This window comes from Mobula birostris, chromosome 1 (assembly GCF_030028105.1).
Source record: "Mobula birostris isolate sMobBir1 chromosome 1, sMobBir1.hap1, whole genome shotgun sequence".
Taxonomy (NCBI): domain Eukaryota; kingdom Metazoa; phylum Chordata; class Chondrichthyes; order Myliobatiformes; family Myliobatidae; genus Mobula; species Mobula birostris.
Window position 1 is genome coordinate 209,666,366 of NC_092370.1, and position 24,033 is coordinate 209,690,398.

At 40.5% G+C, this 24,033-nt stretch overlaps 1 protein-coding gene across 3 annotated transcripts in view; it reads right to left on the reverse strand.

The window, feature by feature from the left end:
- Nucleotides 1-466: 466 nt before the first annotated feature.
- The window catches only part of degs2 (delta(4)-desaturase, sphingolipid 2), a 72,550-nt gene continuing 48,983 nt past the window's right edge, over nt 467-24,033 (reverse strand). Inside the window, exons 3-4 of one of the 3 annotated variants that reach the window (XR_011887536.1) lie at nt 3,047-7,944; nt 467-789 (exon numbers count right to left, since the gene is read on the reverse strand). Coding sequence is in view for 1 of the 3 variants with exons in the window: in XM_072270490.1 (XP_072126591.1) it covers nt 7,801-7,944 (144 nt within the window). In the remaining 2 variants the exon portion in view is untranslated. Of the gene's footprint in view, nt 790-1,818; nt 2,127-3,012; nt 7,945-24,033 lie in introns of those variants that run through there. The other 2 variants (XR_011887535.1, XM_072270490.1) reach the window with 2 other exon arrangements.

Here is a 24,033-nt window from a genome sequence, read left to right on the forward strand (position 1 = left end):
CTTGCCCTCTCTCCATACCCCCCCCGATCCCTTTAGCCACAAGGGTCATATCTAACTCCCTCTTAAATATAGCCAATGAACTGGCGTCAACTGTTTCCAAAACAAAACAAAACAAAATTGTGAAGTAAGGTCATTGTTATCTCCAGGATGTGATGGTTCAAGGTGACAATATGCAAATCTTGTGGCTGAACAAAAATAGGGTTTAAGTGGAGCTGGGACGTAGACCAGATTATGATCCAACAAAAATGGTGGATGATGTTCGATGGAATACTCTTGCTCCTACACTTTATTATACAATAAGAAATCAAAATCAGTTACATGTACTCTTTAATTGAAAATTGTTATGTTTTGTAACTCCAAAACATAAAACTAATTGAAAGGAAAACAAGGGAGCCAAGAGATGTGAAACATAGTTCATTTTTATTTTAAGTATGCACTTATAACATGCTGTGTGATGACGTATGCCATTTATGTAGTTTTATAGATACCCTACAATGCATTATGTAAACAAAGAATGCTTAATCGAACAATATATTTACAATATTACTCAAATATTACTGAAATATTAAATACACAACAAAAATAACATGGTTAATGTTCTTCCAATGTAACGACTTAGCCAAAGTTTACCATTTAAGTTCTGTAAAAATTAAGTTCTGGAAGGTATGTGGCGAGGGATGGCTGTTTTCTGAAGTGACATCATGCAACTTGCAGTCCTCCATTAGCATATTTCCAATCCCCTGCTTAGTACAGTCAGAGCGACAAACAGTCATCCTGCCTCCTGATTATCTGGCAACACATCAGTATCAGAAATTAAGTAACCCTGACTAATAAATCTAATAAAACAAGTGATTGGCTTCATGCTTTCTCATCCTAGGAGAGTAATAAGCAGAGTTAATATAAGTATTAAAGTGAAATGTATCAAATATGTTTACCCATGAAACAATGTAAAGTTAGACTTGTCATGTAGAAATGCTAGAATCCCAAACTAAAGTTCAAAAGTTCAACGAATGCCATTCACTCCAGATTAGTACATTTCTAAAACAAACAATGGTTTGTGACTGATAAATTAAATATTTGGTTGGGGTAGCAAACCTTGAATGAATCGGGGTAGTGTATTAATGATTATAAGAAAGTAATTAATTGCTTAGCACAAACTGGGTTAAGTAAATTTTCTAGCAATTAGTGCATTACTGCATGAGAGGGTTTGTAGATTTGGGTTTCTTAATGGTCTTCTCGTAGTTCAGCCACTTTCAATATAAGAACAGTTATGCTGTTCCTTTGCAGGGAGGTGGGCACGTCTTTTCCACTTGCTGCTGCCACTGACTTTTTAAAAGGACAAATACTGTACACAGATCATCTGCCCTGCTGTTACGGCCAGACTGAAACTGAACATGGGTTCCTCCCAGTTTAGGGTTAATTCCGTTGGCCTTGCAATCCCTTTCTTTATAATCTACATAATTTAAATTCCTCTATTGACTTCTTGGCAAAATTCTTTGTTCTGAGAGGAACCCAGTTACTCAAGTCTGTCCACACATAACTGAAGTTGCTCATCCTAGGAATTATTTTACTAAATCATTTTTTGTACCTTTTACAAAACCTTCACATCTTTCCTAATGTGTGACATCCAGAACTGGACACAATACTCCAGTGTGGCCAAGTCATTGCTTTATGAAGATTTAACATTTTTCTTATTCTTCAGAATCAGATATATTATCACTGATGTATGATGGAAGTACAATACAATGAGAAAAATCTATAAATTACACAAATAAATAAATTGTACCAACAGGATGGAATAATGAGGTAGTGTTCATGGACCGGAAGGGAAGAAGCTGTTCCTGAATCGTTGACTATGGGTGTTCGGGCTCCTTTACTTCATTCCCAATGGTAGTAACAAGAAGAGGGCATGTGCTGGATGTTGAGGGTCCCTAATGGTGGATGCCAGCGTCTTGAGGCACAGCCTCTTGAAGAGGTCCTCGATGGTTGGGAGCGTTGTGCCCGGCTGAATCTGCAGCCACTGCAGCCTCTTGCAGTCCTGCACATCAGCTCCATGCCTGGCTGTGAACTCCATGCTTCTGCTACTAATGCAAAAAGCATTGGTGTATGGTACGGTCCGTAACTCCCTGGAAGTGGGAACACAGAACAACAAAGAGGCATTCGGCATGTTTGCCTTAATCAGTCAGGGTATTAAGTATGAATGTCAGGAAGTCGTGCTACAGCTATATAGAACTTTGGTTCGGCTCACTACAGGAAAGATGTGGAAGCTCTGGAGAGGGTGCAAAAGAGGTTTACCAGGATATGCTCAGATGAGAGAGTATGCACTATAAGGAGAGGTAGGACAAACAGTGGCTGTTCTCTTTCAAGTGTTGGAGGCCATAAGGACACCTCACAGAAGTTTATAAAATTATATAAAGATGCATCAATGAGAGGCACAGCTGGAATCTTTTTCCCATGGTGAAAAATGTCAAATATTAGAGGGTGTTACAGTAGAGTGAGGAATTGGGGGGGGGGGGGTAGTGGAGTGGGAATTTAAAGATGTGTTGAACAAGTTTTACTTTTGTTCACACATAATGCACTAGCTTCATGGAATGGGCTTCCAGGGGTGATGGAAGCAGATATGATCATTGCGTTTAAGAGGCTTTTAGATAGGCACCTGAAAATGAAGTGAATTCCCCGCAGGCAGAAAACAGATGCTGAATGTTGTTGTATGGTTATTTTGTTCACTCCTGGAATGTGAGCATTATCGGTAAAGTCAGCATTTAATGTGCACTCCTAATTAAAAACTAATGGGAGCAGGAATAGAACAGGCGGTCCCTCGAGTCTTCCATATCATTCGTTACAATCATCGAGATCAAGCCAGCACACTACATCAGCTATTTCTTAATTAATCTTGAGAAACCTTCTCTAAAATAAAAGTCAAAATGGTGAAGAAACTCCCAATGTGCTATTAAAACAAATAAGAATTTAAAATAATACCAGTGGATGGTTTCACTACTTTTCCAAGTCAGGATGTTGGATTTACAGACAACGTATTTGCACCCACCTACTGCTCTGTCCTTCTAGATGGCAGAAGTTGCAAGTTTGGCAGAGGCTGTCAAAGAAGGCTTTGAGCTCTAGCTGTGTACATCATAGCTGTTAAGTGCTGAGGGCGGAGAGGCATGCTACCGGTCAAGCAGAATGTTGGATGACTGAATTTGTTCTTGGACTGGTTTTCAACAGAAGGTTCTTTATTGCAGGATGTTGAAAGTTCCATTTACAGAACGTTGCAAAGCGGGAAGTTAAGCAGATAAGGGAATGATTACTGTTGTAAATATCCACGGCTAGAATATTAATCCAAGTACATTGTGATTCAGTACACAAAACACAAGTATTGATTATATTAAATGATAACTTTAAATTGTACAGCTGCAAATGCAGGAGTAAACGTGCAAGGTCCAGGTGGATTCCCTAATTATCCATTCGCCACGTGCAGAAGTAATATTTAATACACAAGACAACTCATTCTGTAAACAATTTGTGCTCAATTTTATTTGAATTTCAACTTTAATTTTAAAACTTTCAAATTAAATAGTACTGAAAGTCTTTATTTACGTAATTTCCAAAAGAATTTTTAAAGAAACATCCTAACTTTAAAGAGAAATCACATTTTAATATCAGCAAAGCAGTTTTTAGAAATAGTATTTACATGATAGGAAAAACATACTCAAAAATATTTCCACATAATCTGCTCCAAAAGTGACTAAGAGAACAAATTTAATTTTCTTAAATGAAATGCTCCATTTAATAGGCTGGTCAAGACTTGACACAAATAACCATAGCTGATCAAGGCTAAATCTTGTATCTATTTACGTATGCAGACAGTTCTACTAATTAAAAGCCTAATCTTCATCAATCCTAAATTCAGGCAAATAAACAATAATATTTCAAGCAGACTGGATTAGGATCTTCCAGTATTGTCATAGAATAATTATTTAGGAAACAAATTGATTTTTTAAAACATTTTACCACTGTATCCTTATTGACAACCAGTAATCACACTATTTTAATTGATTTATCGCGAGTTTGGACCTCATTATGGGTATCAACCACATCATATAAGTAATTCTTTACCTCGAGTACAGAATTTTGTAACTATGCAAATGAATCAGTGAGAAAGATGGTAAGAAAATAATCTGTTTGGAAAGTTGCGATGCCATTAAAATCAAAGCTCAGCTAATTCATCATGAAATGAAGAGCTCAATTAAATTATCCCTGAACGTAGCCATTTACATTAACTAGCAGGTTCTGGGGGATAGGAAAGCTTTTATTTTTAATGTGATAAATTTGCATGCCACTCAGTCTGAGGGGTATCGATGCTGTGTCAGAGAACATAAATGTACACCATTCTTTCTTCACACTAGCTAAACCGTCTAAAATAATTTTATTTCTGTGTGTAAGTTATAGAGTGCATATTCATCTACCGGGCCTTAGCAATGTTTATTTCTGCTATTTGCCATCTCTATTTATCACATTACCTCAGATTTAGCTGCAAAATGAATTTTACCTTTGTTATACCACTAACCCAGAAGAGCTAGCCTGTACTAATGTGATGGCCTATTAATTCTATTCTGGAGTGCATTCTCTTCTGTTTATTGAAGAGCCACATATTACTCACTTTCAGAAACATTCTCTCAAATGCTAGAACAACTCTAATTAATGTATCAGTCAACCTTGGGTATTGAAACTCAAGTCAAGCTTCAAATAGCCAGGACTACTGTAGTCTTCGACAAGGCTAAAAATAGTATAGCAGTCAGTTAGCATATTAATAAAACAATGTTGACATTTCTGGCTGTTCAGTTTTCCCGGGATGTGGAGCAGCAATTTGCAAAATAATCCTTCTAGTTCTCATTACCTGTGACACGGGCTGCCTACATAAACAGCAATGATTCTGCTGAATGAGACAATCGGTGTATTCATTTAGGAATAATTTAGGGCTCAAATCATGTCCAATGAATGATTTATCTACACCAAGGAAGTCACAAATGAGAGAAAAAAGGGCCCTTCCAGCAGATTGAATCCAATCCTTTCACCACTCAGCTCTTTAAAAAAAAGCTGTAATTTACTCCTCATATTGTAATGTAAACACTTCTCTGGCATTTGAAACTATTAAAGCAAACAATATTCAAACTCCTTTTATTCAGGGGAGCATTCTGCTCTTAATTACATAACTGATCAGAATTTACATAATGGTTTGTCTTGCTTCACTGCATTATTGTTTAAACCTTTATTAATTGCATTCACATTAACCGACTGTAACTGCAATTTTAACAATCCTTAACCTACCTAATGTACTAAATAGAACAGGAAGTGACATACGTTCATCGTGGGAGAAGCTGTTTACTTTCTACGGAAGGATAGGAGAAGGTACCAAATGCTTGGTAGGACAAGGTCTGATTCCATAGCTGCCATTGATGCAACTCATCAGCTATTGATCAGAGCACAAAGACTTCTATGTTATCCACCCACAGAGCAATTTTAAAAGTAAGACCAGCTTGCTGTGACCAGAGCTACAAAAAGATACTTCTACAAGGCTGCTGGTGGGATAATAGTCCACTAACATACTAAAACATTTCTGCTGTCTCATTTCTTAGCTGCATGAAATCTTTCTTCTGACTTGGATATATTTAATTCTCACTACTTATGACACACACTTTTCCACTTTCAGTTCACCCTCACCAGCAAGGATCATCAGGCATGATAGATAAATCTTATAAACACATACATATGAACAAAGTACAACAACTTAGGACCACAGCTAACTTACAAAGCAGGAGGAGCCATTTGGCCCATCATATCTTTGCTGATCAAGGAAGAGCTATCCGACCTGTACCATACAAAGAAATGCACGCTGCCCTCATGACATCAGAACACCACAGTGTCTTTTAGAACAAACTGAAACTGACCCATGAAATACGTAGGTTAAGACTGACTTGAGGCAGCAGTATTTTCCCAAGGTCTACATAATTAAGGTAGAAATCCACTGCTCATATATTCATCTCAAAGTCACCCCCCGCCCCCCCCACAGACAAAAAGATAGCTTGAAGTGTCATTATTGCAACAAATTACTATCAAAAACAAACAAAATGCATCGGAACATGCTGAAGCATTATCATTCAGACTCTAACTGTCAAAGCTTCAGTCACTAATATTGTTGTCATAAAAAGTACTTTCTCGCTGAGCGAAATGTAAAATAAAATTACACACACAAGTAGGTCAGTTCAAGTTCTGTTTTGATTACAAACTTCATATACACATGCATTTAGGCATAATGAAATGTTCTACAAAGCTACTGTCAAACTCTATATTTGCACTGCTATTTGTTAGTGAAATAAATTACTGCTTTAAAAACAATTTAGCCAATCTATCTCCACTAATATAATTTTATCTGTGAAAGCAGTATCAAGAGAAATCTCATTATCTGATGGTAGTGAAAGGAGTGAAATTTCAGCTGAATCTGATTGCATATTTTGTAATAACTCAAGCAAATTCCAATGATTACTTCATCTATGATATTTAAATTAAATTTGGTTTTGGAGCCTATGAAAAATAACTGGACCTTCACATCTAAATCTGTGCACAAGCTTATGCTCCTTAAAACTCCGGGAACAGAGTACAGTTAGGTGATCCATTTTCTTTTTGCAAAGGACCAGATGCTTATAAACGTAATTTAGTTATTAAGATACTCGCGGGAGCAAAAGGTGGTGCTTTAGTGACAAGAAATATGCACTTTAAATTTCTTTCGCATACAGAGAATCTGTAAAACTACAGATCCTCATTTATGTTAACTGGACATGAGTATTTTAAAAGTAGGAGTGGAGGCATTCCAGATTATCAGCATCTTCAGTACAGATAATCACTCCTAAATGTATTATGACTGTAGAATAACAAATGGCCACCACATTTTTTTCACACTACTTTAACTGCTACCAATTTACTGCAGTTTTTTTAAAATTGCAGGTATTAGTAAATGCAACAAATTTCTAAAGCCTAATGTTAATTATTTTCGCTGTGGAGAATGAGTTATTCATATATTAATGGACCTCAGTGAATGCAATGAACACCACGTTGATATATTTCAATAAAGATAAATTGACCCAATCTGATTATGTGACTCTTTGGACTTGGTGGTTTTATGAGAGAGAAAAGACAGGGTTTGCAGTAATAAAGCAATTCCCCTCTGTGGGGCAACTTTATTCAAATAACACATGAATCGGCCAGCGTGTATACCTCAACTGAAAAATGTTATTTCACTGTCTAACAGTGCATCTGCACAAGATTTGTAGCGTTATTATCAGTTCATAGCAATGTTGCAGTACAAACCAAGCCTCACCTCAGAATCACAGAGGACAGTACTCAGGGGTGAGCAGAATTCTGTTTCATTTTGGAGTCTGTTCACATCTTGATTCAATATTGGTGTAAAGCCAAAGTTTTCCCAAAATAAAAAAAATGGACCTAAAATATTTTAGTGCTTCAACAAAATACAGGCTCAACAACTGGGTCAGAATCAGAATTATTTTGAATGGTGCTAAAAATAATTCTAATTTAATGACCTTATTTAATAACATAATTTTGTGACACCGTACAGCAGATTATTTAACTTGAATATTAAAAGAACTGCTAGTTCATGTAAATATTGAGTCTAATTGTTGACATGACTTTTCACGTAACAGTTGAAGCTAATTTATTTCAGATTTTTTTTTTTACTTTCATTTCTGATTGCCAGGAATTACAGGATTTTCTTCTCTATTTCTGTTCCCCTCAATCATCCTTCACAAGCTTGCACTCCCTTTTAATCCTGGAGTATGGACCAATGCTGTCATCAAAAACGAAGTCCCAAAGCACACGGACCCAGGATGTGTGCTGGGGTAGGTTCTCATAGTACTCAGGAGCAATCTCTTTCACCTGCAGGAGCAACAAAAGATCAGTTAAATGAAATTAAACATTTAAGCTGAAAATTTAATTTCAATCAACTCAGTATGTATACTCAGTATCCAGTTTATTAGGTACACCTGTAAGCCTGCTTGTTAATGCAAATATCCAACCAGCCAATCAAGTGGCAGCAATCCAGTGTACAAAAGCATGGTCAAGAGGTTCAGTTGTTGTTCAGAATGCGGGGAGAAATGTAAATGTGAAGAAAGCGTGACAATGCCTCTACTTCCTCAGGAGCCTGTGGAGACTCAGCATGTCATCAAAAAATTTGACAAATGTCTATGGACGTGTGGTGGAAAGTGTACTGACTGGCTGCATTAAATTTAAATTTGTTTTTGCACAGTTTGTTAGAGCTACTGTTCTGTAGATTTGCTCAGTATGCCGGCAGGAAAAATAATCTAAGTTGTATGTGTGACATATATGTAGTCTGATAATAAATTTTACTTTGAACTTTGAAATATGATCTAAGCAACGTTGATATTGGAATGATTGTTGGTGCCAGATGGGGTGGTTTGAGTTTCTCAGAAACTGCTGATCTCCTGGGATTTTCATGCCAAACAGTCTCTAGAGTTTACAGAGAATGGTGCAAAAAAACAAAATAACAACATCCAGTCAGTGGCAGTGCTGTGGGTTAAAACACCTTGTTACTGAGAGAGGTCAGAGGAGAGAGGCCAGACTGTTTCTCACTGACAGGAAGGTGACAGTCACTTTAATAACCACATATTACAACAGTGTTTTAGAAACATAGAAAACCTATAGCACAATACAGGCCCTTTGGCCCACAATGCTGTGCCGAACATGTACTTACTTTAGAAATTACCTAGGGTTACCCATAGCCCTCTGCTTTTTTAGTCTCCATGTACCTATCCAGCAGTCTGTTAAAAGACTCCATCGTATCCACCTCCACCACCGTCACCGGCAGCCCACTGCACACACTCACCACACTCTGCGTAAAAAACTTACCCCTGACATCCCCTCTGTACCTACTTCAAAGCACCTTAAAACTGTGCCCTCTCATGCTAACCATTTCAGCCCTGGGAAAAAGCCTCTGACTGTCCACACGATCAATTCCTCTCATCATCTTGTACACCTCTATCAGGTCACCTCTCATCCTCCATCGCTCCAAGGAGAAACGGCCAAGTTCACTCACCCTATTCTCATAAGACATGCTCCCAATCCAGGCAACATCCTTGTAAATCTCCTCTGCACCTTTTCTATAGTTTCCACATCCTTCCTGTAGTGAGGTGACCAGAATTGAGCACAGTACTCCAAGTGAGGTCTGACCAGGGTCCTATATAGCTATAACATTACCTACCAGCTCTTGAACTCAATCCCACAGTGGATAAAGGCCAATACACCGTATGCCTTCTTAACCACAGAGTCAACCTGCTTTGAGTGTCCTATGGACTCGGACCCCAAGATCCCTCTGATCCTCCAAACTGCCAAGGGTATTACTATTAATGAGCCGATAGGCTGGTCCTGGATTTATTTCATAATTTACTGGCATAATTTAAATATTACTATTTAACTATTTATGGTTCTATTACTATTTATTATTTATGGTGCAACTGTAACGAAAACCAATTTCCCCCGGATCAATAAAGTATGACTATGACTATTAATACTACATTCTGCCATCATATTTGACCTACCAAAATGAACCACCTCACACTTACATAGGTTGAACTCCATCTGCCACTTCTCAGCCCACTTTTGCACCCTATCAATGTCCCGCTGTAACCTCTGACAGCCCTTCACACTATCCACAACACCCCCAACCTTTGTGTCATCAGTAAATTTACTAACCCATCCCTCCACTTCCTCATCCAGGTCATTTATAAAAGTCACGAAGAGAAGGGGTCCCAGAACAGATCCCTGAGGCACACCACTGGTCACCAACTTCCATGCAGAATATGACCCGCCTACAACCACCCTTTGCTTTCTGTGGGCAAGCCAGTTCTGGATCCACAAAGCAAGTTCTCCTTGGATCCCATGCCTCCTTACTTTCTCAATAAGCCTTGCATGGGGTACCTTAAAAATGCTTTGCTGAATTCCATATACACTACATCTACTGCTCTACCTTCAATGTGTTTAGTCACATCCTCAAAAAAATCAATCAGGCTCATAAGGCATGACTTGCCTTTGACAAAAACATGCTGACTATTCCTAATCATATTATGCCTCTCATAAATCCTGCCTCTCAGGATCTTCTCCATCAACTTACCAACCAATGAATAAGACTCACTGGTCTATAATTTCTTGGGCTATCTCTACTCCCTTTCTTGAATAAGGGAACAACATCTGCAACCCTCTAATCCTCCAGAACCTCCACTGTCCTCATTGATGATGCAAAGATCATTGCCAGAGGCTCAGAAATCTCCTCCTTCGCCTCCCACAGTAGCCTGGGGTACATCTCATCCTGTCTCGGTGACTTATCCAACGATGCTTTCTAAAAGCTCCAGTACATCTTCTTTCTTAAAATCCACATGCTCAACCTTTTCAGTCCGCTGTAAGTCATCCCTACAATCGCCAAGGTCCTTTTCTGTAGCGAATATTTAAGCAAAGTATTCATTAAGTACCTCCGCTATCTCCTCTGGTTCCATACACACTTTTCCACTGTCACACTTGATTGGTCCCATTCTCTTACGTCTTATCCTCTTGCTCTTCACATACTTGAAGAATACCTTGGGGTTTTCCTTAATCCTGCTCACCAAGGTCTTCTCATGGCCCCTTCTGGCTGTCCTAATTTCATTCTTAAGTTCCTTCCTGCTAACCTTATAATTTTCTAGATCTCTATCATTACCTAGTTTTTTGAACCTTTCGTAAGCTTTTCTTTTCCTCTTGACCAGATTTTCAATATCCTTTGTACACCATGGTTCCTGTACCCTACCATCCTCATTGGAACATACCTATGCAGAATGCCACGCAAATATCCCCTGAACATTTGCCACATTTCTGCCATACATTTCCGTGAGAACACCTTTTCCCAATTTTTACTTCCAACTTCCTGCCTGATAGCTTCATATTTCCCCTTACTCCAATTAAATGCTTTCCTAACTTGCCTGTTCTTAACCCTCTCCAAAGCTATGGTAAAGGAAATAGAATTGTGATCACTATCTCCAAAATGCTCTCCCACTGAGAGACCTGACACCTGACCAGGTTCATTTCCCAATACCAGATCAAGTACAGCCTCTCCTCTTATAGGCTTATCTACATACTATGTCAGGAGGCCTTCCTGAATGCACCTAACAAACTCCACCCATCTCAACCCCTTGCTCTAGGGAGATGCCAATCAGTACTGGGGAAATTAAAATCTCCCATCACAACAACCCTGTTACTATTACATTGTTCCAGAATCTGTCTCCCTATCTGCTCCTCGATATTTTGCAGAAGAGCATCTCTGAACACACAACACATTGAACCTTGAAATGGATGGGCTACAGCAGCAGAAGACCACAGTGGTTCCACTCCTGTACCTAAAAAAGTGGCCATTGTGTTTACAGTATATTGCTGGTGTTGTATTAGTGACAGGTTAAACAGATAAATAATCTTTTCTGTATTGGTACATGACGCAGCTCAGAAATATTGTAGCAAATGATAAAACTTTCATTGGATGTAGGATTTATTACTCTGCAATCAATGAGCATGAATTGTTAATCAGTCCTTTCAGTGCTGAATACCCTCTACAAATGTTCAGGAAAGGCACTTGACCTTCAATATCATCACACAAACAAGAAAAAGAAATACAAAAATGGCGAAATTAGAATCTCTTTCTACAAATAATACATTCACTGCAAAATCAGCAACCAGTTTACAAGCAGTAAAACAAAAGAGATATAAATATAGTAAATGAATATTCCAATACTTTATTTACCATGGTGAGCTCAAAACCATTCTCTGTTATTCTGTAAATTATTCTACAATCATTCACTTTGAGTAATAAAGTTGCAGTTTCATTTGATACGATGGGTTACTAACATGCATGATGAAGAAAGAAAACACAGGGCACTCTGCACAGAGAGCAAGCATACAGTAACATTCCTCTTCTATTCAATTATCAAACAATAGGAAACAGTCTACTAAAGCCAAGGCATCATTTATGTATTAGAGTTCAACCGAGAAGAAATTCGGGAGGAGGCTGTGTTCCTTCCCATACAGGTTGCTGTTTATTCACATGACCCATGACAATGTGGCTAGGCACAGCTCAAATGCCATCTGTATATTTGCTGATGACACAACCACTGCCATCAGAATTTCAGATGGTGACGAGAGGGCGTACAAGAGCAAGATATATCTGCTAGTTGAGTGGTGTCACAGCAACAACCTTGCACTCATTATCAGTAAAACTGAGGAATTGATTATGGACCAGGAAAAGGAAGTCGAGGAACACACACCAGTCCTCATAGAGGCATCAGAAGTGGAAAGAGTGAGTAATTTCAACTTCCTGGATGTAAATATCTCTGAGGGTCTACCGTGGGTGCAATGTATTGATGCAGCTACAAAGAAGGTGTGACAGTGGAGTTTGAGGAGATTTGGTATGACACCGAAGACATTTCTACAGACGTCCTGTGGAGAGTATTCCAACTGTTGACATCACTGTTTGGCTGGGGGTTGGGGGGGTTGCTACTGCACAAGATTGAAAAAAGCTGCAGAGAGCTGTAAACTTAGTCAGCTCCATCATGGGCACTAGCCTCCTTAGTATCCGGGACATCTTCAAGGAGTGAGGCCTCAAAAAGGCAGCATCCATCACTAAGGACTCCATCACCCAGGACATGCCCTCTTCTCATTGCTACCATCAGGCAGAAGGTACAGAAACCTGAAGGCGCACACCAGGCGATTCAGGGACAGTTTCTTCCCCCCTGCCATCTGATTCCTAAATGGACATTGAACCCGTGAACACTACCTCACAACATTTTTTAAAATTTTTATTTTTGCTCTACTTAGTCAACGATTATATATATTGTTAATTCAAATTTTTTTCTCTATTCTGATGTACTGCTGCTGCAAAGAACAAATTTCATGATGTGCTGGTGATACTAAGCCTGATTCTGACGAAGTTAACTTGGGATTGTGTCTAAAACCCACTAATAAGTTTGCCTTCTCACAGCTATCATCAGGGAGGAGGACACTAGGTCCAAGAACAGCTACTTCCATTCAACCATTTGGTTCTTGAAGAAATGAGCACAATCATGATTACCACAGTAGGGCTACACAATGACCACTTGGCACTAAAATGGACTTTGCTCTCTATTCTAATTGTGTTCTTTCTTCTGTTTAAATTTTTCTTGTAAAATGCTGCTTATCTGATTTAAGAGATGCTGCTGCAGTAGTTTTTCACTGCACCTGTTTATGCATGCACTCCTTCACGAAAATGTTTCTGGGATTGAAAGGCTTGTCACATGAAGAGCATTTGATGACCCTGAGCCTGTACTCATTGGAATTCAGAAAAATAAGGGAGAACCTCATTGAAACCTATCGAATGGTGAAAGGCCTGTGGATGGGAGGAGGGTGTTTCCTATGGTGGGGGAGTTTAAAACCAGAGGACACAGCCTGAGAGTAGAGGGGCATCCTTTTAGAATGGAGATGAGGAGGAATTTCTTTAGCTAGAGAGTGGTGAATCTGTCGGATTCGTTGGCACAGGTGGCTATGGAGGCCAAGTCTTTAAGTATATTGAAGGCAGAGATTGATAGATTCTTGATTAGTCAGGTCATGAACGGATATGGGGAGAAGGCAGAAAATTCGGGCTGAGAGGAAAATGGATCACCCACGATAAAATAAAGGACCAGACTCAATGGGCCAAATGGCCTAATTCTTTTCTTATGGTCCTATGGATCTTGTATGACAACTAGATTGACTTTGCTTTGAGGCAGGCATCAGGTGCAATCTTCAGGCATGGTATATCATGAAGCACAGGCAGTCTAGATCTACAGCAATTCAATAACACATACTTTCAGACACATTATCCTGGATTCCCTGTTTACAAGTGAGGAGGTGACACCTGCACACAAAGATTCAGTGGATTGGTTGTGGGGATTTCCCTTTTCTAACACAACTGGATTATCAGTTAACTTCTGTTAGGATTATCGCCTGCACTTTCCAGAAAAGTGAGGTGATCAGCCTTACTCAACAACCAACTACACAGAAGAATTCTAGTAATTAGAACATCAGGAAGCAAGATTTATTTTTTCAATTATCCTCCAGAAGGTAAAACAAAATTAAAGCAATGCACATATAACTGAAGTAAATACCAAAAACTTCAAAGAAAAAAATATTCTAAAAGCTCTGGAGTTTTTCAATAATTATTCATAGATGACAATATTTTCTTTAAAAATAAAACAGCATTTGGAACAAACCTAATCTGCTTTCAGTTGTCTTAGGTAACAGAACAAAATAGCTACCATTTGAAAATTCAGTCAATGTTGAGGTAAAAGGCGGGTAAAACAGGTTTCCAAAGCTCCGTAGCAGTTCCAGTACAGAGCCATCCTGGTTTCTCCCTTCCCTCTGGTTTTATACTTTCATAAATACCTACCAAAGGCTTCTAATAAAAAAAATTACAAAATGAATCTGAATAAAAACCTGCAACAAAACCTATTGTGCATTGTTTTTCCACAGGCACTTACCCAGTTTATGCATTCATTCAAACAAATTATAAGGTTTTTACCATTTACTTATCCCATTGTAAAAGGAAAGGATGACCAGATACAGTACATGGCAAAGTGATCCATTCAGTGTAGGGGGAAGGCGGGGTTATATTATGCAGCCATTCTTGAAATGCAAATTGTGTTGGGGGTAATGGATCACAGTCAGCTCTGGAGAAAATTCAAACTGACCCACAGGACAGGGTATGAACAGCCGATCATACGAAGGCACCTTTACAGGTGAGCGGCAGTTTATAGATGTTAAAAACATGCCCCGGCTCCACTGGAAAGGAACCAGACTCCTATTGCGTGCAGAGGATGTGAAACCAAGAAGAAAGGGATTGGCTCTACATAAGCTGCAAATTGATTGTTAGTCAGACTTTGGCAATGCCTCATTGAAAGCACGCCAGGTAAATAATACAACTGAGAACTGTATTGCACACGTTTATGCTTTGCTAACTTTTCCAGGTACTCCACCCAACGAAAAGAAATTCTACCTTAATTGTTTGAAACCATATAACCACTGATTTAATCCAACAACTAATCACAATAGCTGAAAGAAGCAAACCAGCTTATGTTTCTTAATATAAATTTCACAAGAATTGACAGTGCAATACAAGACGAGCACTGCTGAATGGATTTAGTATAGTTAGGCGTGGACAAATTGGGACTGAGGTGAAGCAGGACCAGAAAGACTTGTGGCAAGGTAGGAAGAGAAAGCAATTAGAATGGCATGTGGGATCCTGAACTTTAAAGTAGAAACACAGGATACAAAAGCAAGTAGGCTATGTGGATCCTTTATAATTGATTGACTCAGCTCCAAAAAAGAACGAAGCATTCAATTCTCATCACCATAATAAGTCAGTTAACAGATGAAGGCCTTAGTGCATCAGGGATGAAGTAAATGGTCTTGACATCAGGGAATTGTGGAATGCAGACAGAATAAAGAAACTGGTATTGTTCTTTTTCTAGAGAAGTTGATATGAGACTTGTAACCATTGTTCAAAGCGATGAAAGGTCTCGACATAGAGAAGCTGTTCACATTGCTGGAAGGGTTTTAAAGAAGAGAACATACATCTATGGTTATTGTAATAAAAATATGATTGACACAAAGAAAAGGAAACATGCAGCAAGGGGATATGACTCAAAATGCATCGTTGAAATTCAAACAGTATTTTTAAAAAGGTAACTGGATAGAAACTAGAGGATGGTGAAATGAGAGAGCTACGGGCTAAGACCTAGGAAACAGGACCTGCTGCCCTTACAGAGACAGGCATAAACTCCAGAGAAGTCCCAAGAGACTGCGGGTGCTGGAATCTGGAGCAACAGCCAATCCGCGAGGGGAGATCAGTGAATCGAGCAGCATCTGTGGGAGGAAAGGAATCGAAGTTTTAGATTGCGAATGGAGAGGGAAGGAGAAAGGGAATGGCGAGACGAAACTGAGGTGACTGATGGGCTGAGAAGGGGCAGAAGCTGACAGACAGGTTGCGGCATTTAGGGAAGGTATGGGTGCAGTTGTGAGACAGTGGAAGTGAATGACAGGTGGAGGCAGACAAAGAGGAAATAAATGAGTCAGATAGAGCAAAGTCAGGTTAGGGTGAGTGTGGTGTGAGGTTGAAGACAGCTGCTGGAGGAGGATGAGGAGGAACACACCAGTGCTGGAGTCCAATTCCAAGTCCAAAAGGACTCCTTTCCTGCTGTAAGAAGTTCCATGATTCTATAACTTCCTTCTTCATACACATATCTAAAATCCTTGAATGTAAATCATTACCAAAAATATTAGAATGTCATATAAAAACTTGCATATACATTATACCAGAATACAAAACAAACACAAAACACAGAAGGATGTCCAAATGACCCATGTCTCATTCTGAAATCTCTATCAATCGAACCTGTTATACTCAGTACCTCAATACAAAGACTGCTTTTTGTAATTCCCTCACTGGTTTGTTCTGTCTGAATTTTGGGGCTTTCAGAAAAGCTATTCTGCGAATCTGTTAGGAACTACTTAAAAGAAACAGATCTAAAATTCATGTGTGTTTTTGAAAGAAAAAACAAAATTAATAGAAACATAGAAAACCTACAGTATAATACAGGCCCTTTGGCAAGCTGTGCCAAACATGTCCTTACTTTAGAAATTATCTAGGGTTACCCATAGCCCTCTATTTTTTAAGCTCCATGTACCTATCCAGGAGTCTCTTAAGATACCCTATCGTATCTGCCTTCACCACCGTCGCCGGCAGCCCATTCCATGCACTCACCACTCTCTGCATAAAAAACTTACCTCTGACATCTCCTCTGTACCTACTTCCAAGCACCTTAAAACTGTGCCCTCGTGTGTTAGTCATTACAGCCCTGGGAAAAAACCTCTGACTATCCACACTATTAATGCGTCTCACCATCTTATACACCTCTTTCAGGTCACCTCTCATCCTCCATCGCTCCAAGGAGAAAAGGCCAAGTTCACTCAACCTATTCTCATAAGACATGCTCCCAATCCAGGCAACATCCTTGTAAATCTCCTCTGCACCTTTTCTATGGCTTCCACATCCTTCCTATAGTGAGGCGACCAGAACTGAGCACAGTTCTCCAAGTGGGCTCTGAGCAGGGTCCTATATAGCTACAACATTACCTCTCGGCCCCTAAACTCAATCCCATGAGATTGATGAAGGCCAATACACCGTCTGCTTTCTTAACCACAGAGTCAACCTGCGCAGCAGCTTTGAGTGTCCTATGGACTTGGACCCCAAGATCCCTCTGATCCTCCAAACGGCCAAGAGTCTTGCCATTAATACTATATTCTGTCATCATATTTGACCAAAATGAACCACCTCATTCTTATCTGGGTTGAACCCCATCTGCTACTTCTCAGCCCAGCTTTGCATCCCATCAATGTCCCGCCGTAACCTCTGACAGCCCTCCACACTACCCACAACACCCCCAATCTTTGTGTCATCAGCAAATTTACTAATCCATCCCTCCACTTCTTCATCCAGGTCATTTATAAAAATCCTGAAGAGTAGGGGTCCCAGAACAGATTCCTGAGGCACACCACTGGTCACCGACCTCCATGCAGAATATGACCCATCTACAACCACTCTTGTCTTCTGTGCGCAAGCCAATTCTGGATCCACATAGCAATTTCCCCTTGGATCCCATGCCTCCTTACTTTCTCAATAAGCCTTGCATGTGCCACCTTGTCAAATGCCTTGCTGAAATCCATGTACACTACATCTACTGCTCTACCATCATCATTGCATTTAGTTACATCCTCAAAAAATTCAATCAGGCTCATAAGGCAAGACCTGCCTTTCACAAAGCCATGCTGACTATTCCTAATCATATTATGTCTCTCTAGATGTTCATAAATCCTGCCTCTCAGAATCTTCTCCGTCAACTTACCAAACACTGAAGGAAGACTCACTGGTCTATAATTTCCTGGGCTACCTCTACTCCCTTTCTAGAATAAAGGAACAACATCTGCAACCCTCCAATCCTCCGGAACCTCTCCCATCCCCATTGATGATGCAAAGATCATTGCCAGAGGATCAGCAATCTCCTCCCTCGCTTCCCACAGCAGCCTGGGGTATATGTCATCTGGTCCCGGTGACTTGTCCAACTTGATGCTTTCCAAAAGCTCCAGCACATCCTCTTTCTTAATGTCTATGTGCTCAAGCTTTTCAGTCCACTGTAAGTCATCCCTGCAGTCACCAAGGTCCTTTTCCGTAGTGAATACTGAAGCAAAGTACTCATTAAGTACCTCTGCTATCTCCTCTGGTTCCATACACACTTTTCCACTGTCACACTTGATTTGTCCTATTCTCTCACATCTTGTCCTCTTGCTCTTCACATACTTGTAGAATGCCTTGGGGTTTTCCTTAATCCTGTCTGCCAAGGCCTTCTCATGGCCCCTTCTGGCTCTCCTAATTTCTTTCCTGAGCTCCTTCCTGCTAGCCTTATAATTTTCTAGCTCTCTATCATTACCTAGTTTTTCAAACCTTTCATAAGCTGTTCTTTTCTTCTTGACTAAATTTACAACAGCCTTTGTACACCACGGTTCGTGTAGCCTACCATCCTTTCCCAGTCTCATTGGTATGTACCTAAGCAGAACTCCATGCAAATATCCCTGAACATTTGCCACATTTCTTCCGTACATTTCAACGAGAACATCTATTTTCAATTTATGCTTCCAAGTTCCTGCCTGACAGCCTCGTACTGTATTTCTCCTTACTCCAATTAAATGTTTCCGTAACTTGTCTGTTCCTATCCCTCTCCAATGCTATGGTAAAGGAGATAGAATTGTGATCACTATCTCCAAAACGCTTTCCCACTAAGAGATCTGACACCTGACCAGGGTCATTTCCTAATACCAGATCAAGTTCAGCCTCTCTTCTTGTAGACTGATCTACATATTATGTCAAGGAACCTTCTTGAGCAGACCTAACAAACTTCAACCCATCTAAACCCCTCACTCTCAGGACACGCCAATCAATATTTGGGAAATTAAAATCTCCCACCACGACAACCCTGTTATTATTACAGTTTTCCAGAACCTGTCTCCCTATCTGCTCCTAGATATCCCTGTTACTATTGGGTGGTCTGTAAAAAACACCCAGTCGAGTTATTGACCCATTCCTGTTCCTAACTTCCATCCACAGAGACTCCATAGACAATCCATCCATGTCTTCCTTCCTTTCTGCAGCCGTGACCCTATCTCTGACCAACAGTGCCACGCCCCCGCCTCTTTTGCCTCCCTTCCTGTTCTTTTAACATCTAAAGCCTGGCACTCGAAGTAACCATCCCTGCCTCTGAGCCATCCAAGTCTCTGTAATGGCCACAACATATTAGCTCCAAGTACTGATCCACACTCTAAGCTCATCCACTTTGTTCATAATACTCTTTGCATTAAATAGACACATTTCAAACCATCAGTCTGAGCATGTCCCTTCTCTATCACCTGCCTATCCTCCCTCTCACACTGTCTCCAAGCTTTCTCTATTTGTGAGCTAACCGCCTCTTCCTCCATCTCTTCAGTTTGGTTCCCACTCAGCAATCCTAAACTCTCCCCAACAGCCTTAGCAAACCTCCCCACCAGGATATTTGTCCCCCTGGGATTCAAGTGCAACCCATCCTTTTTGTACAGGTCACTCCTGCCCCAAAAGGGGTCCCAATGATCCAGAAATCTGAATCCGTGCCCCCTGCTCCAAACCCTCATCCATGCATTTATCCTCCGCCTCACTCTATTCCTATACTCACTGTCATGTGTCACAGGCAGTAATCCCGAGATGACTACCTTTGTGGTCCTGCTTCCCAACTTCCTTTCTAACTCCCTGTAGTCTGCTTTCAGGACCTCCTCCCCTTTCCTGCCTATGTCGTTGGTACCAATATGTACCATGACCTCTGGCTGTTCTCCTTCCCACTTCAGGATATCTTGGATGTGATCAGAAACATCCCGGACCCTGGCACCTGAAGGCAAACTACCATCCATATTTCTTTCCTGTGTCCACAGAATCGCCTGTCTGACCCCTTAACTATAGAGTCCCCTATCACTGCTGCCATCCTCTTCCTTTCCTTACTCTTCTGAGCCACAGGGCCAGACTCTGTGCCAGAGGCGCAGCCACTGTTGCTTCCCTCAGGTAGGCCGTCCCCCCCAACAGCCTTCGACTCCTACCCTTCCCTCTCCTGACTGTTACCCACTTATCTGTCTCCCCAGGTCCTGGTGTGACTACCTGCATATAGCTCCTCTCTATCACCTCCTCACTCTCCCTGACCAGACAAAGGTCATTGAGCTGCATCTCCAGTTCCCTAACACAGTCCCTAAGGAGCTGCAGTTCGACGCACCTGGCGCAGATGTGGCCATCCAGGAGGTTGGGAGTCTCCCAGAGCTCCCACATCTGACACTGAGCACAGAAAACCAGCCTTACCCACATTCTTCTTGTCTGTATTCTACTCAGGCAACCTACCTCACCTCAACCTGTTAACACCTGAGCCCCATTGAGCCAAAGCCTTCCTACTCTGTCTCCCTCTACGCTGATGCCTGCTCCTCTGACACCCACTCTATAAGGTGTCTCCTTTTAAACTCTTCTCACTGTTCTCACTGGCTGACATCCACACGCTTGTGTAGTCGTGCCCCAATCAACCCACTGAAGAAACCAAAATCTCTTACTAACTCTTCCTTCAGTTAGTCCTGACGAAGGGTCTCGGCCTGAAACATCGACTGTACCTCTTCCTAGAGATGCTGCCTGGCCTGCTGCGTTCACCAGCAACTTTGATGTGTGTTGAAGAAATAACCGTCTCCCTTTAAACTCTTCTCACTGTTCTCACTGGCTGATATCTATTTAATACTAATTATGGTTCTGGCTGCACATCAATGCTCAGAATTGTATTCAAAACAAACTGAAATCATGAATATCAGATGAAGATATAGTACGTTGAGGTACTTACAATTTGACTGTAATTCAGGTGGCAAAACTAATATACAGTGGGCTGGTTTTAAACACAGCATCTATGAAGAGCTCCCGAAATGGTCCAAAAAAAAACACACACATTACGATTTGATTTGGCTTACAAGATAAATAAAGTGATAGCTTCACTTGATTCATCCACCAAGAATCTTCTCTCCAAAAAGGAATAACGGTTCACACATCTATTCTGTGGAACTGGACAGCACAGAATAAAGACTCGCTGGTCCAAACACACACCGAGAAAGCAGAACTTAACTTTGTGATGTTTAGCCCTTCCCAAAACATGAAGCAAACATCTTCGCACAATTAGCATGAACCAGTTCATCTCTGAGGAACAAGTATCATGGAATAAAAGATAATTCACTGGCAAAAGGAACTGTTTACAGTAAATAACTTGGACAAAACATCAATGTGAACTTATAAACACTACTATTATAATGACAGCAGAACAATGCAAGGCCCTCACAGGTGTGTAATCAAACAAAGCCTGAGACAATGAGCCAAAAGAAAATGTGAAGGCAAATGATAGACTGATTATAACCTAGCTCTGACATTCCCCTTATACTTCCCTCCTTAAAATTATCAGCCATTTCCTCCTTGTGTAACAGGCACCGACCGTCCACTGTCCGGCTCTTCTTACGATCTTAAACACCTTTATCAATTCACCTCTCATCCTCCTTCGCTCCACAGATAAAAGCCCTGCCTCACTCAACCTCTGCACATAATAGGTGTTCTCTAATCCAAGCAGCATACTGGTAAATCTCCTCTGTAAAGCTTCTGCATTCTTTCTATAAAGAGGCAACCAGAACTGAACACAATACTTCAAATGTGATCTAACCAGAGTTGTATAGAGCTGTAACATTATCTTGTGGTCTTGAACTCAATCCCCCAACTAATGATGACCAATACACCATATGGCATCTAAAGGCTGATTTATACTTGTGCTTCAAATCGACGCTGTAGGTATGGCGTAACCGTGAACCCTACGCAGTGCCTACGTGGATCCCTACGCCGTAGCCTGACGCGCACCTCTCCCAAAATGTAACTACGCGTCGCGGCAACACAGACCGCAACCACTGTGATTGGTCCGCTTGGTAGCATCGCATTTCCTCCTACGCTGCAATAGCTTCCCATTGCGCGACTGAAGGGCAGGGAAGGAACTCTGGCTGCAATGCTTTCCATAAAGCTTAACAGACCTCCGAAATTATGGAGGACACATTTCACTTTTACGAAAAAAGATGCTCGCTTTAAACTTGTTTACCCTGAGAAAGACTACCGTGACCATGAAGCCTTGCACGGGCAGCTGTGTGCGTATGCGTAATGTGCGCGAATTGCAGAGTGACGCAGACACACCAACGCACAAGTATAAATGCTCACAACGGCATAGCTCACTTGCGTAAGCTATGAAGCAAGCTAGTACACACAAGTATAAATCAGCGTTTAACATTACCAACTTGAGCTACACATCTGAGTAATATATAGACACGGATCCCAAGATCCCGCTGTTCCTCCACACTGCTAAGAATTCTGCCATTAATCTTGTTCGAGCTTCCAAAGTGAATCATTTCACACTTTTCCAGATTGAACTCCATCTTCCACTTCTCAGCCCATCTCGGCGTCCTATCAATATCTTGTTGTAACATATCCACAAAACTACCAACTTTTGCATCATCTTACCAACATGCCTTTCCAAGTCATTTATAAAAAAATTATAAGCTGCAGGGGCCCCAGACGGCTGAACACCACTGGTCACTGTCCTTCACGCAGAATGCCCTAATCAAAACTTTTTTTTTTTACCTTTTATTCCCCCCACCCCCCCAAAATACATCTTCATGCTGGGGTTTTTTATCCTGCACTTTCAAATGTAACATCCAGCATGTCAAACTGTTTTGTTTCAATTTTCTCAACTTGCCAACAATTTCAGTATTGGATCTAAATATTTCTGAAAAATGCACCTTTTATCCAGTATCTTAGCTAGGCAACTCTTTCTACTGGCCCTCAATTACATAGGAACGGAATTAAAATGTTTCTCAATGTTTCTGCAATGTCCTTGTAAGAGACGCTGTTTAATTCAGCACACAAATATATGAACATAATTTGCATGAACATACAAATTAGGGGCAGGAGGAAATTGTTCAGCCAGTTTGGCCTGTATTACCATTTAATAATGGCTGATTTGAATCCTAACCCTGTATTCTGGCGCACAATGTTCTTCAAAAGTACATACTAGCTCATTTCCTCCCATAATACTACAGGTGTCAACTCATCTCTTTAGTTTTTTCAACATTTCCCTGTGAGCCATTATAGTTTTTGTTTTTGCTCTTGCGTCAGATATTCCACCTCATGCAAAATGTAGCACTAAAATAAGTAAGGCATACATCTAGATATTTAAAGATGACAGACATGACCAGTTGTTATTTAGAGTATTCTGGCAGTTTTAAAAATTGTGTATACTTTACACATAATAAAGTTAGCTACAAAAACACCTCTGGCATGCAGGCTGTTTTCCAACCCACATTAACTTGCAGGAATTCGCTCTGACTGTTGGAACAGAGCATGTCCTTAGAAGGTCACTCTCTTACACCAGTTTAATGATCAGGCTCATTTGGAAAGTTACACAATACCAGCTGACGACGTGTAAACAAACCCAATAAGTTTTTAAAAATCTGTTTCCACAAATATAATGTATGAGGTTTCCCCCATTTTGATTACTTGGCACTTGGGGTGGGAGGGAATAAGAATAATTGAATGTGTAAGCTAAGTTATTATATCAGGCAACAATCTTAGAAGGTTTCGTCTACTTTGGCTTGAAATATCAAGGGGTTTCCCCTTTGTGGATGGTAGTGTCTGTTAAATGGAGGGCTATTTCAAGGGCAAAGGGACAATTTTGAACGAGGTTGGAGGTGGTATCAGATGCACAGCAACTCTGGCAGGGACTGCAAGACATCACTTCCTAC